The sequence below is a fragment of the Procambarus clarkii genome, chromosome 93 (genome assembly GCF_040958095.1).
Source record: "Procambarus clarkii isolate CNS0578487 chromosome 93, FALCON_Pclarkii_2.0, whole genome shotgun sequence".
Classification (NCBI taxonomy): domain Eukaryota; kingdom Metazoa; phylum Arthropoda; class Malacostraca; order Decapoda; family Cambaridae; genus Procambarus; species Procambarus clarkii.
This window is the reverse complement of record NC_091242.1, coordinates 12,763,909-12,779,771: the sequence shown is the minus strand read 5'-3', so window position 1 is coordinate 12,779,771 and position 15,863 is coordinate 12,763,909. Positions and strand designations below refer to the sequence as shown.

At 41.8% G+C, this 15,863-nt stretch overlaps 1 protein-coding gene across 1 annotated transcript in view; it reads left to right on the top strand.

The window, feature by feature from the left end:
* Nucleotides 1–871: 871 nt before the first annotated feature.
* Nucleotides 872–15,863, top strand: part of LOC123750485 (sphingomyelin phosphodiesterase-like) — a 179,155-nt gene continuing 164,163 nt past the window's right edge. Inside the window, exons 1-2 of the mRNA XM_069319558.1 lie at nucleotides 872–1,029; nucleotides 1,258–1,403. Coding sequence (XP_069175659.1) covers nucleotides 872–1,029; nucleotides 1,258–1,403 — 304 coding nt within the window. The remainder of the gene's footprint in view (nucleotides 1,030–1,257; nucleotides 1,404–15,863) is intronic.

Sequence of the window (15,863 nt, the reverse complement as noted above, 5' to 3'; positions counted from 1 at the left end):
ACCATTCAACCTCATGACGTAAAACTCATCTTTCGGCAAACTAACACTTATCGTAGTAATCTGGTTCACACTGCTCCTCCTGCTGGTGTCTACTCTATTTCCTGTTCGTCTTGTACTCTTCAATTCTTTGAGGAAACTGGCCAAACACTAAATTACAGACTTAAGGATCACAAAAGAAGTGTTAAGTCTGCAGACACAAACAATGCTCTCTTCGGTCATGTTAGGGAATCTAATCAACCTATCGTTTGATCGTCTAAAATAGTCTTTCTTGCCTCTACTCTTCACAGACGCCATCTTCTCGAATCTGTTCTAATACACAACTTACCCAACATGAACCTTAGTCCTGTCATTGTTTCTGTTGACTCTTCTCCTTTCACAGGACGTACTTAAATGCCCCATCCTTCTGAACAAACATGATCTGACTTAAGCTTACCCTCTTTTTCTTACATTTCACTTATTCTTACCTCGTCCCATTCTTATTATTATACCGTTCTTTCATTCACCTCATTCCTACCTGCTCTTCACATCGTATCTTTTTCTCTTACCTGCGCCTCACCTCTCGCCTCATTCTCTTACTTTACTATTTGCCAGTACCATACTCTCCTCAGTTAAAAGTCAATGGAATACTCCTCGACAAGTCCGAATATAAGAAAATAAAAATCAGCAACAGTCTAGAGCACTAATTTCTTCTAGTCTATACAACAGAACCTCGAACAACCGGAGAAAACAACATTACCAACAATGCAACAACAACCGCACAAATCCGGGCAGCAAAATTAATACACCTGCTATTGCCTCCAGGAATTGCCAAGCACGGAAGATGACCTCTACATCATAAAATATCCCAGTAGCTGGATACAGTAAAGACACCATGACTAAACCCAGAGTCTCCTCTCCTACCAAGACAAAAGAAAGGCAGCCAAAGGAATATCAACTGACCACTGTTCCAATGGTTATTTCCTCCCTGACAGAGACCTTCCGCAAGATGCTCGACAAAGCATTCCAAGCACTGGAACAGACCAACCCTCAGTAGGGGTAGGAAATGGTATCAGAGGTAAAGAAACGATCTACTGAACTTATTTCCTCCACACTTCAACAAGCTCTACCTGAAAATGTCGACAAAGTCGAAGATGGTGACGAAACAGAAATGTTTTAGCACCCAATGGCAGTCTCCACTCCAACCAAGAAAACACAAGCCGTCGGGGGAAATCAGCACCATAGAAACCACTATGGACTCAATGGATTCAACTCCAACAGAAAAATGGACAATAACGACAATCTCAAGATAATACAATGGAACATCGATGGATTCAAAAATAAGGCTCAAACACTCAGATTAGTGCTTATCAGGGACAACATTGATATTGTTTTATTTCAAAAACTACTTTCCAGGACTGAAAGAAGTATCAGGGTATCAAAGTTGCCACTGCCCAATTGCCCAAGGTGGGACCAGAAGCATTGAATTACTAGTAAGAAATCATATAAATGCCACGCCAATCACAGACTTTCCTAATTGTGGCGAGGACGTCGAAATTATGTGAGTTAATCTCAGCATGAGGAACTCAATGCTGTCCATCTTCAATATATACAGGAGCCATAGAAAACACGATATGGATATCTCTGTAATCTTTGAAATTGCAGTCACCACACCTACTATCATCTCGGGGACTTTAACGCCATAGTGAATTGTTACTTGGTTCTCTAATAACCGAAGCCAACGAAGACATATTGAACACCTTTTGGATAAAGTGCCTGAAGTCCGTCTACTGAACTCGACGGAACCAACCCATATTGGCGGGGGGAAGCTGGACCTGTGGGAACCGACCTGTGAGATTTATATTTGTTTAATTTATATGAATTTATATTTACGTTAATTTATATACTTCGATAGCAATTTGTATAATGATAAGTGGACTGTATTTCTACAATAATCTCAATCTCACAAATCGATCCTCTACACATTAGGGGGGGTTAATAAATTAATATATATGCAGCCAATCAAACTACAGTATTAACTACATACATTGAACAGGTCCCTTGTCTTATAGTACAGCAGGTTAGTCCACCAGGTATAACTAGGGTGTAGACACCAAATTATCCTCTTTGAGGTAGCTTCCATCACCCAGTAACTGGTGCACAAAATCTTGCTTCCTCGTCTTGACCTGTCAAAAGGGCGCTAGCTGTGAAGCCAGGTTCTATATATGACAAGCTATATCAGAGAAAACACTATACATGGAACAATAAAGACCTGGCTTAATTACCTTTAGTTTGAGGCGATTTCGTGATCTAACCGGGTCACCCTATATCCTGACATTAATGGCCATAAATGAATGATAAACGGGTTTCGGATAGACACTTAACTTGAATTTGTAGACAGCGTGTTGACAATGGTACACCTTTGGTTTCCATAACACTACGTCCAAGTAAAATTAACAGGAGCCGAATTTGCTCCCGTGAGCCTCTGGTCTAGTATAAACAATGGCTGCCCTCCTTCCCCACTGACGCCTGGCTTACATTGTCCAGATGACGGAAAGTGATAGAAGGGTCACATTTACTCTACTTTAATATTGATAATTAAGTTAATTTATATAATTTGTTTTATGATGGTAAAGTCCAAAGACTAATGTATTTAAGAATAATTCCCAGCAGAATAGCTGGTGAATTATAATAGTATGTGGTGATGATATCCCGTTTTCTTTAGACGGAAATTCCACTACAAGTTACGTTTTCTATGGGTAACTTGTTTATACAATACAGCTATTATCTGTATGATTATTAAATGATGTCGGATTTTCCGACATAATTCCCCAGGGGCTGCTCACGGGTCGAAGTCCTATTTAGAACAGACGAACACCGATACTCCTCCTTCGAATTATTACATTAATTTGATGTTAGTAGTTAGTAATCACACATTTGTGCGTCTGTTCGTACAGGACGGATGTCCCGTACTAGAGTTGCAGGGGTTAGAAGTCTAATGCGATTTCATTTCCCTGTCAACTCTTGAAAGGCTAATATTCAAGCCTTATTACATATTATTTAACCCAGAAGACTGGATGTGATCAAGTACTACAGTCAAGTATGATTCAGGGACTGCAGTGAGATCAGTGACATTAGATATAACTTGAAGTTTGTTCAGGTAACTAGTCACTGATATATAAACACTGAGGCCCATGGAATACATCTTGATTAAATAATAAATGTATCAAATCAGTCATCAGATTTATTGGGGTTTAATTTAGTTAATTGATTCAGAAGATTGAATAGCTCATCATTAAAGTAAAGTATGGTTCTGAGACTGCAGTGGGTTCAGTGACATTGGTCGCAGTGACTTGTAGCTGCTTTAGGCTACTGTTCACTGATTTGCCACTGAGGCCTCATGAACTCATCTTCAGCTTTAAATGATGATACTAACATCAACCTCTGTTACTATAGTCAGCTGTAATCTCCTTAGTATAATGCTACTGGAGAAATATAATCAGCTGACAAATTTAGATTTCTATTGGTACTGTTTATCTGCAGGCATAGGTCTCCTCAGGCTTGATACTGGGCCTGAGAGTAATTTACCTCCTGCAGAGTTTAACATGGTTATGCCCTGATATTTAGTAGGGCTACCAATGAATTGATGGTAGTAGTCTGTCCCCACAAGGAGAGCTATTTGGCATTTGATTTGCTCAAATTTACCTGCAGCTGCTTGATAATAGCTTTCCAGGTCAGCATAATCAACTTGAGATTGTTGTGACAAATCTTCACATTTCTTGATCTGTCTTGTTAAGTGGCCTTTAAGACCTGCAAGGGTTCTTTTCATTCTCCCTGCATTATCCATACTGGCTAGTTGGTGAAGCCTTGTGGGGCTTGTACTTGGGCTGCTCATAATACTGAACAAGCACTGATGGTAGCCTAGGGTAAATTCTGCACTCACTAGGCAATAATCCTACCTCTGCTAGAGGTTAGCACTTAAAATTAATACACATTATATATATACAATCATACACACTAATGATTTGAGTGATAAACCAGTGTCACTGGAAGTACCTTTAGGTTAGCTCTTCTATATCACCCTAGGATGGTAGAGACACTAATTAATCACTCAAAGGTGTAATGATCATAAGTAAATTATTATATATACAACTCAATTCGAGTTGATAAAAATTACACCCAAAATAGGGTCTGGACCATTCATTAATGGTGTTAGGTTGTTGAATATAGTACAACTGACTATGGTAATAATGGGACTAGGATGAACGATAATAGTTCAACTAGTCAATGGTTTTATCCTACCCTGTTGTGGGTTGGTAAATAGTAAATATTATACTGTGATCACTAGTGCAATATATATTAAATAATTCTCTATTTGGAGAAATAATATACACAATTATTGATAATAGCCTCTTAATTAGCCTCTATGAAACTTCTAATATTATCTAGAAGTATTAAATATTATTAGTGACCTCGCGAAATAAAGTCCACAAATTTCGTAGATAATCTCTCGCGAAATTTAACACCACGAAATCCGTGAACAATCACGCGACACCACAGCCACTACTTTGGCTGGCTTCTATATTAGCGCTGTCATTTCACAGAATAACACTCCACCAAATCTGTGGGTGTGCATGAAACCTGACTAAGGCTTATCTGAACTGAGCGGGGCTCGTGTACTCGCACGAGTCAACGCCGCCGTCATGACTGCTGGCTTTGTTTAAATCACACTGCACTAGTATATTTAATGAATCCACTGGTTAACTGGTTCATCCGGTACTAAGATGACCAAATGTGGGTTCATAGGACCGAATATTCCGGTTCCGAAGGTCCAAATAATGTGGGAACCGACCTGTGAGATTTATATTTATTTAATTTATATGAATTTATATTTACGTTAATTTATATACTTCGATAACAATTTGTATAATGATAAGTGGACTGTATTTCTGCAATAATCTCAATCTCACAAATCGATCCTCTACACATTAGGGGGGGTTTATTAAATTAATATATATGCAGCCAATCAAACTACAGTATTAACTACATACATTGAAAAGGTCCCTTATCTTATAGTACAGCAGGTTAGTCCACCAGGTATAACTAGGGTGTAGACACCAAATTATCCTCTTTGAGGTAGCTTCCATCAGCCAGTAACTGGTGCACAAAATCTTGCTTCCTCGTCTTGACCTGTCAAAAGGGCGCTAGCTGTGAAGCCAGGTTCTATATATGACAAGCTATATCAGAGAAAACACTATACATGGAACAATAAAGACCTGGCTTAATTACCTTTAGTTTGAGGCGATTTCGTGATCTAACCGGGTCACCCTATATCCTGACATTAATGGCCATAAATGAATGATAAACGGGTTTCGGATAGACACTTAACTTGAATTTGTAGACAGCGTGTTGACAATGGTACACCTTTGGTTTCCATAACACTACGTCCAAGTAAAATTAACAGGAGCCGAATTTGCTCCCGTGAGCCTCTGGTCTAGTATAAACAATGGCTGCCCTCCTTCCCCACTGACGCCTGGCTTACATTGTCCAGATGACGGAAAGTGATAGAAGGGTCACATTTACTCTACTTTAATATTGATAATTAAGTTAATTTATATAATTTGTTTTATGATGGTAAAGTCCAAAGACTAATGTATTTAAGAATAATTCCCAGCAGAATAGCTGGTGAATTATAATAGTATGTGGTGATGATATCCCGTTTTCTTTAGACGGAAATTCCACTACAAGTTACGTTTTCTATGGGTAACTTGTTTATACAATACAGCTATTATCTGTATGATTATTAAATGATGTCGGATTTTCCGACAGGACCTCATGTTTGTCTCCACCAGTATTTAAGAGTTGTGTTATTGGTCAGTTGACCTTGTACTGACTAGTGACCACTTTGCAACAAGAACAGTTATTAATATAGCACTACCTTCCAGACCTCCAGCTTCAGAGGGAAGGGAGGGAATTATCAGCCGAAAGCGCCAAGCCATGAGTACTATATAGCACTTGGAAGGGATCAGGAAAGGTATTTGGGATGGGACTATTTCTTCAAAGAGGCTGGAAAATGGGACTCCGCAGAAAGGAATACCAAGCCCCTTCCTTTTCAACGGTCTCATGGAACAATTCATGAAGCTCAAGTTACCAAAAGCCAAACTGTTTACTATGCAGACGACTTTGTGGTCATCATCAACGGCAAAGGCGCCAGGAACCATGCACAAAAAGCCCTAGATATCATCAGCAGTGTGGGAAAATCCTAGCAGTTTTTATTCTTTTTCTTTTTTTGAATATTAAATATTTACTTTAATTTTTATTTTTGTTACTTGAATATTATATTGTTATTATTTGATTATTTTTTAGTTAAACTTCAATATTGAATTATTGTTCTTAGTTAGTGATTAGTTAGTTCTTAATTAGTGGACTGTATTCTGATTCAGCTGCTAGAGCTTATCACACACAGTTGGGGGGGAGGGCAATTTGTAGCTTAAAACCACTTTGAAGTGGATCCTTCATAAACCACAAATTGTTTACCTAGTCTTTAATATGAAAATTATATATCATACCACATATGGTGGTCTAATCTACAGTTATACTTATAGTTAATTTAATTATGTATGCCACTCTATCTATAGTATTAAACACAAAAGGGCCTTATCTGATGCTGTAGTTGTGGCCTGCTAAAGCTGTGTAATTGTAGCATCAGATTAGGGTGTGGCCCTGTGCCTCAGAGTGCCACGTAATGGCGGCTATCTGGAGGTCTGCAAGGCTTGATGTACAGCAGGATAACAAATGTCTATAATTATGTTGGGAGCCAGCTGTAACCCAAGGTAACTTCCCTCACAATTACCTGTTTGGGATGTTTAACATTAGTAAAAGCACATTAACATATTAAGGTACAAGTATGACTTGTAATAAGAGGGATGTATAATGTAGAGTACGTACGTGTTAGGGATTTTAATCCCACAATATAACCGCCTAACCTATTTATATTATAAATGGCCAAAATATACACAAAATACTTGGTAAGACGGATACTATTGTTTCTGTGGTTGTAGAGGTGCTGTTGTGGCTGTTGCTCTCTTGTTGACACGTAATCTGGGTGTCTATCGAGTTATACCAGCTCGTATGGAAGGAGCCACCTCTACAGCATGTTGTTTTGTTATGATTCTGTCTTGGCGTACGTGCCGACGCCCTAGGGGAGACGTCCTAAAATATTTGGTGGTTCTATTTATGATTAAGGAATAGAGAGTTAAGCTATCTTCCTGTTGTATTTAATTCTATTCTGTCCTAGTGAACACTTTTTTATTAAGTTTAAACACGTTAATGTTTAACTGAGGTTTAAAAGAAGATGAGATATATAAATATACGTCTAGTTGTATGACATCACAGAATAACCCACTCTCTTTTTCTTTATGGGGGTAACTTATGTTATTATGTGTGTGTGTGTCGGATTTCCGACAAGCAAGGAAGTGGAACGCATAGCGGTGAAAATAAACAGCAATAAAACCAAATCAATGGCCGTTAAAATGAAAACTCAAGACATCAAACTCGCAATACAAGGACAAAAAAGTAAGTGGGGTTACCTCTTTTAAAAACCTTGGAGTCATAATAGACAACCAGTTGAAATTCAGTCAAGAAATTTAATATCTTCGGCAACGTTGTAAAGCCAGAAAACTCAGCTTTGCGCTCCCTGACAAGACTTAGAGATGGTTCATCTCTAGCAGTGCTCAAAATGTAGTACAGTCAAGCAGTTAGGTCATTCATTGACTATGCTGCTCCTGCTTTTACATCCCTCAGTAATAACAATGGAAGAAACTGGAAGTGTCACAAAATTATGTGCTCATAATAGTGGTGGGAGCACCTATATGGACGCGTCGAAAGAATCTAAGAATGGAAACCAACTTACCAGCCTTAGAAAAGAGGACGTAACAAAGAATATCCCCAATAACCGCAACAATTGTTAGAACCACCGCCAGACTGCCAAACAAAGACAGCATACACAGATCGCTTCACAGAAACCTTCAATACAGAACAAGTGCACGGACGGATAATCTGGTCAAGATTCTAGAGAAAGTGGACTTGAAACGGACCATTAAAAACTAAGGAGAAGATAGACCATGTAAACACTTTCGGCAGCCTCCTTCATGGAAAGAATCAAGTCTCAAGATAATCATTGAAGGATTACCAGTTAACAAATCAGCATGTGACTCGCAGAGGCTCAAAGCAGTCACAGAATAAAAAGGGAACCATCCCAAGAACGACAACCACTCACATCTTCACAGATGGATCAGTTAATTAAGAAAGAGCAGCAGTGTTCAATAACAACCATGAAGCTTATTGGAACATGAATAGTGGGTGCTCAACATTACAAACAGAATTATATGCCCTGAAGGAGGCTATAAATTATGCATCATTTCACCATTCATACCGAATCTAAATCTTCGCTCCAGGCATTGTTATCCAGCAAGCACAGAGATAATATACAACTCATCACAGAAATCCTACAATTAACAAAAGAAGCTCAGTCTAGAGCTGTCAATCGCCCTGAATTGGTTACCAAGTCACATTGGCATAGATGGCAATGAAAAGGCAGACTCACTATCAAAAACTTCCACTGCTCTACCTGTTGTACAGGTTTAAGGGCCTCCAAGTTTTTCACGGATTTAGGAGAAAATCAAGAAGAAAATACTGGCAACTATCGAAAGTCACCAAAGAGCCAAAGTACCGGAAGGAAGATATACTGTCATGTGGTACGGACAAGCCACTGGGTAATACTCCTTCAAACCTTGCAAAAGGATATCCAGAGACATTGTAGTAGCCATACACAGACTCAGACTTGATTACAAGTGCTGCTGGGAGGTAATAAATCAACAGATAATGAGTGTCATATACGTGGAGCAGATGCAGAGGCGCCACTATTGCATTACTTAATGGAATGTGAAACTACTGAAGCCCTGTGCATCAAACTCAATATTAATCCAACGAGAGCAGCTACATTAGATGTAAAATCCACAGCGACTACAATGGTTGAAAAAGCAGATGAAGAATGGAACACACTAGTGAACACTGTCCATCTATATCCACCCCTAAGATAACGTTATTCAAACAAAACTAAAACAAGTGCGATAAAACAGAAGCAGAAAAGAAACGGGAGAAAATGAGGAAACCCCACCTCAGTTTAAAACTTTGAATCAAATAATACAGTAATAAGGTTATCGTGAATTACCGAACTCATTTATGGGCTCACTTTATCCCGTGCTATATGGTCCTTTCGTTCTGAGTAGCTAAATCTAAAACAAAAACAACAAATTCTCTCCTCTTGTAGTTGCAGCTACGAGAGAAGAAGCTGTAACACAATCTTCAATTATGCGTGAATTGATACTTGTGCCAGGTAGGTCCACTACGGGCTCACCATAGCCCGTGCTGCTTGTAACTTTTTGTTTCAAATAGATGAATCTAAAACAACTACACTATCCTCTCATTAATTACACGACTTCATAATGGTTATGGACGGACCGAAACGTCGACGTTTCTTCATTTTCTGATATGTGACTTTGTCATCATTAGAGATCTCAAAGATACGTCACTGGTATCCAACTTTTGGCCTTCCCTGGGGTGCCATTTGAGGAACAGCGGAATTAGGTGATCCACGATCCAGTCATATGAATTGCACAATCAACGTGGATAATAACATTTTATCCAATCTGGCTATAGGAGCTTCAAACCACTCACCATCATAAGGGTGCCTATGCAGCTCTAACCATTGAGCTACTGGACCTACCACAATTATGCATGATTCGACTAATAACCTTACTTCACTTGCAGTACTATCCTTCCTCTCACTAATACAAATCATTCCTGGAACAGCGTACTTCATCAAAGTGTAACTTTCGTGAAATTAATTAAGAATCTATTACGCCTCTATCATAATTTGTCATTGATATATGGCCTTATGGTCTGATACTTTGGCTTGCGGACGACGTGACTTAAATTATTTCTATATCTTATCAACAACTGGCTGACGATACATTACAAAAACCATTTTTTACATGATTAAAAACATCGAGTAAACAGATTAGTGGTTTGTTTCTATCAAAGATCATTTAACTTTTGAATAGAGGAAAACATTATGAATGAATGAGCTTACATTAGTACAGATATATGTACATTAGTACAGATATCCAAGGGTTACTGCCAAGGATATACAGGGTTCCAAGGGGTTGTCATAGCCAGGGGGTGGTAATGGGGGACGAGCTCTCATGACCTATAAAATGCTCCTATACGGCATGCGTCTCAAATAGCCTCTGACAACCAAGTCCAACTCCTGGCCTGCACGGGTGGCATAGTCTTTAAGTCTGGCGGAACTGCTTTTACCGACAGGAGAAGGGGCGAGAGCGTGCCTCTGGAGCCTTAAAACCAGCTGCTCCGGGTAGATGGGACTCGACAGCCTGGGAAGGCAGCCATCTAGGAGAAGGAAAACCCTGCTTTTAAACCTCCGCTGCCTTGCGGCCATACCCTTTTTGGGAAAGGCTTCAGGAGTCAACCTCGAGGAAAAATCCGGAGTTGGAGCCCCTAAGGCAGTTCGTTGTTGACGTCTACCTCGTTCTGGCAGCTCCTGCGACGTTGCTGGAACCATGCGTATTGGCATTTGCCTTTCTATTGGATAATTTCAGCAACGTGGAGAGGGGGGACCTGCTGTATGGGTAACAGCTTCTTCTCCATATCTACCTACCCAGGCTTTGCGCCCTGGAGAGGACACTCCAGCTTCGCCTCACAGCGTCGAACCAACACGGGAAGCAACAGTCTACCAGTTTTAAGTCTTCTGCTCGATTGGCGAAGAGTGTGACGCCAAGGTTGCTTCTGACGGTGGGAGGGGTCATCGCGCCCGACTGGGCAGCTACCGCCCGCCTCAAGCTGGGCAAACCCCAGCCAATAAGGTGTTGCCTCGCCATGGTCCGTTAACCTCACTGGGTGCGTGGGGTTTAGGGTGAAAACCGACAAGCGGTCCGACAACTTTGCACCAAGCAATACCAAACCTAAGAAGAAAAAGAAAATATCAACTGCCCTAAAGCTGGGCGCATGGAACGTCAGGACACTGACACCAGGTTTCTCTGGCGACCTGCAAAAAATCAATGACGCCCGAAAAACAGCAGTCATCGATAGGGAGCTGAGCAAACTGCAGATGGATATTGTTGCTCTCCAAGAGGCCAGGCTCCCTGGATCAGGATCTGTGAGAGAGAGGACCTTCTCTTCCTTCTGGCAAGGAAAACCACCTGATGAGACCAGAAAACATGATGTGGGATTTGCCGTCAGGAATGCACTGTTGGGACACATTATGCCACCGATGGGGGAAACTAAACGAATTCTGTCTCTGCAGCTGCACTCCCAAACAGGACCAGTCAATGCAATTAGAACATATGCAAACACCCTGACTTCTCCAGCAGAGGCAAAGGAAAAATTCTACGATGACCTCAACAGAGTCATAGCCAGAATCCCTGTTAAGGAGCCACTGTTCATCCTCGGCGACTTCAACGCCAGAGTGGGTGCCGAGCACAACATTTGGCCCACTTGTCTGGGTCAATTCGGCATAGAGAGGATGAATGAGAACGGGCTACGTCTGCTAGAACTCTGCTGCCTTCATGGTCTCTGTGTCACCAACACGTTCTTCAGCACAAAGCCTCAACACCGAGTATCTTGGAGACACCCCAGATCCAAGCACTGGCACCAGCTTGACCTGATTCTTACCAGACGTGCAAGTCTACCCAGCGTCAAGATTACGCGTAGCTACCAGAGTGCTGTCTGTGACACCGACCACTCCCTGGTATGTAGCAGGGTCAAGTTGCAACCAAAGAAGATTCATCGCTCGAAAAAGGCGGGCAGACCTCGCATCGACACCACCAAGACCCGCCAACTGGCTCCAACTGGTACTGGCTCCAACCCTTTCGGGATTTTCTTCGCAGTTATGCTGCGGAACGCCTTCGGATCTGTCACGGAAGGCATTTACCTCCGGACCAGGTCGGATGGGAAGCTCTTTAACCTCGCCAGGCTGAGAGCCAAGACGAAGGTTCGGCTGAGGTGTCTGCGCGACTTCCTTTTTGCCGACGACGCAGCAGTCACTGCCCACTCAGCCGAAGACCTCCAACGGCTCATGACCCGCTTCAGCGAGGCCTCTCAGGCTTTCGGACTCACCATCAGCCTAAAGAAAACACAAGTCATAAGACAAGGAGTTGACTCCCCACCTGACATCGGCATCTCCGATTCCAAACTGGAAGTCGTTCACGACTTCGTGTACCTGGGCTCCTCAATCTCTGACTCCCTCTCTCTTGATACGGAGCTAAACAAACGCATCGGTAAGGCATCTACTACCATGTCCAGACTGACAAAGAGAGTGTGGGCCAACAATAGGCTGACTGAGTATACTAAGATTCAGGTTTACAGAGCCTGTGTCCTGAGCACTCTCCTTTATGGCAGTGAGTCTTGGACACTCCGCGCCCGTCAGGAAAGACAGCTGAATGCCTACCACATGCGCTGCCTTCGACACATCTTGGACATCACCTGGCAGGACAAGGTTACAAACAACAACGTCTTGGGAGAGCAAGAATCACCAGCATGCACACAATGCTGAAACAGAGACGAATGCGCTGGCTCGGGCACGTTGTGCGAATGGGCGATGGCAGGATCCCCAAGGATCTCCTGTACGGAGAGCTGAAGCAGGGAAAGCATCCAACAGGGAAGCCCCAGCTACGGTACAAAGACGTATGCAAGAGGGACCTGAAAGCCATGGACGTCGATCTTGCTATATGGGAGACACTGGCTGTTCAAAGAGGTCTCTCCAAGTTCGAAGAGTCACTTGCCAAGGAATCGGAGGCAAAGAGACAGAGAAGGAAAGCCGGTAGTCAGGAAGACAGACCAGAATCGGACTTCGTTTGTGCTCGATGTGGGATGGACTGCCACTCTCAGATTGGCCCCATCAGTCACACCAGACGGTGCATCAGGAATGACAACCAGAGCGCAACTCCATAGTCTCCTGAGACTGAAAGGATGCCTACTACTATAGTACAGTTATCTGTACATTAGTACAGATATATTTACTTTAGTGCATATATATGTACATTAGTACAGATATATTTACTTAAGTGCATATATATATATACATTAGTACAGATATATGTACATTAGTACAAACATCTGAACATTTTTAATTTTATTAACACATATCATAAATTCTGTGACACATAATTCTCAACAGCACTGCACTTTGAGGGAAAGTAATTTATTAAATATTTATTTGTAATTAAATAAGATTACGAGCTTCTGGGAACGTCTTGTATGACATATTGCGCTTCTCACGACCCAAGATTCTGGGTCGATTATATGCCATGGTTTCATTTTCAACAATTAATTGAAAAAATACATTATTACTGGTGATTTATATATAATCTTTTCGACAATAAACATAAAAGAAGAAGTTTTTCAGTCTTCAGACTTGCAATTTAGAATTTTAATGTCAAGTAACATGTACAAGTTTGCAGTTGAATAAATGTAGTTATCTTTCACTGAGCAGTCATCCAAGGTTATAAGTAGCTTGGTGGTGTCCCTCGTCACTCTCTTTACAACACTTCTCAATGGGTAAGACCTCATTTTCAACATATATATATATATATATATATATATATATATATATATATATATATATATATATATATATATATATATATATATGTCGTACCTAGTAGCCAGAACTCACTTCTCAGCCTACTATGCAAGGCCCGATTTGCCTAATAAGCCAAGTTTTCGTGAATTAATGTTTTTTCGTCTACCTAACCTACCTAACCTAACCTAACCTAGCTTTTTTTGGCTACCTAACCTAACCTTACCTATATATATAGGTTAGGTTAGGTTAGGTAGGGTTGGTTAGGTTCGGTCATATATCTACGTTAATTTTAACTCCAATAAAAAAAATTGACCTCATACATAGTGAAAAGGGTAGCTTTATCATTTCATAAGAAAAAAATTATAGTAAATATATTAATTCAGGAAAACTTGGCTTATTAGGCAAATCGGGCCTTGAATAGTAGGCTGAGAAGTGAGTTCTGGCTACTAGGTACGACATATATATATATATATGCAAACAAGCCTGAATGGTCCCCAGGACTATATACAACTGAAAACTCACACCCCAGAAGTGACTCGAACCCATACTCCCACAACTGGTATGTACAGGGACGCCTTAATCCGCTTGACCATCACGACCGGACATAAGGAAGTGATAGCCGAGGCTATATGAACCACTTCCCCGCCGGCACTCGGATGGTAATCTTGGGCATAGCATTTTATCAAATCACCTCATTCTTTGGGGCACACGTGAGGAACACAAATGCAAACAAGCCTGAATGGTCCCCAGGACTATATACAACTGAAAACTCACACCCCAGAAGTGACTCGAACCCATACTCCCACAACTGGTATGTACAGGGACGCCTTAATCCGCTTGACCATCACGACCGGACATAAGGAAGTGATAGCCGAGGCTATATGAACCACTTCCCCGCCGGCACTCGGATGGTAATCTTGGGCATAGCATTTTATCAAATCACCTCATTCTTTGGGGCACACGTGAGGAACACAAATGCAAACAAGCCTGAATGGTCCCCAGGACTATATACAACTGAAAACTCACACCCCAGAAGTGACTCGAACCCATACTCCCACAACTGGTATGTACAGGGACGCCTTAATCCGCTTGACCATCACGACCGGACATAAGGAAGTGATAGCCGAGGCTATATGAACCACTTCCCCGCCGGCACTCGGATGGTAATCTTGGGCATAGCATTTTATCAAATCACCTCATTCTTTGGGGCACACGTGAGGAACACAAATGCAAACAAGCCTGAATGGTCCCCAGGACTATATACAACTGAAAACTCACACCCCAGAAGTGACTCGAACCCATACTCCCACAACTGGTATGTACAGGGACGCCTTAATCCGCTTGACCATCACGACCGGACATAAGGAAGTGATAGCCGAGGCTATATGAACCACTTCCCCGCCGGCACTCGGATGGTAATCTTGGGCATAGCATTTTATCAAATCACCTCATTCTTTGGGGCACACGTGAGGAACACAAATGCAAACAAGCCTGAATGGTCCCCAGGACTATATACAACTGAAAACTCACACCCCAGAAGTGACTCGAACCCATACTCCCACAACTGGTATGTACAGGGACGCCTTAATCCGCTTGACCATCACGACCGGACATAAGGAAGTGATAGCCGAGGCTATATGAACCACTTCCCCGCCGGCACTCGGATGGTAATCTTGGGCATAGCATTTTATCAAATCACCTCATTCTTTGGGGCACACGTGAGGAACACAAATGCAAACAAGCCTGAATGGTCCCCAGGACTATATACAACTGAAAACTCACACCCCAGAAGTGACTCGAACCCATACTCCCACAACTGGTATGTACAGGGACGCCTTAATCCGCTTGACCATCACGACCGGACATAAGGAAGTGATAGCCGAGGCTATATGAACCACTTCCCCGCCGGCACTCGGATGGTAATCTTGGGCATAGCATTTTATCAAATCACCTCATTCTTTGGGGCACACGTGAGGAACACAAATGCAAACAAGCCTGAATGGTCCCCAGGACTATATACAACTGAAAACTCACACCCCAGAAGTGACTCGAACCCATACTCCCACAACTGGTATGTACAGGGACGCCTTAATCCGCTTGACCATCACGACCGGACATAAGGAAGTGATAGCCGAGGCTATATGAACCACTTCCCCGCCGGCACTCGGATGGTAATCTTGGGCATGAACTAATGAAAATAGAACACTGCTTGGAAAACCTCACAAAT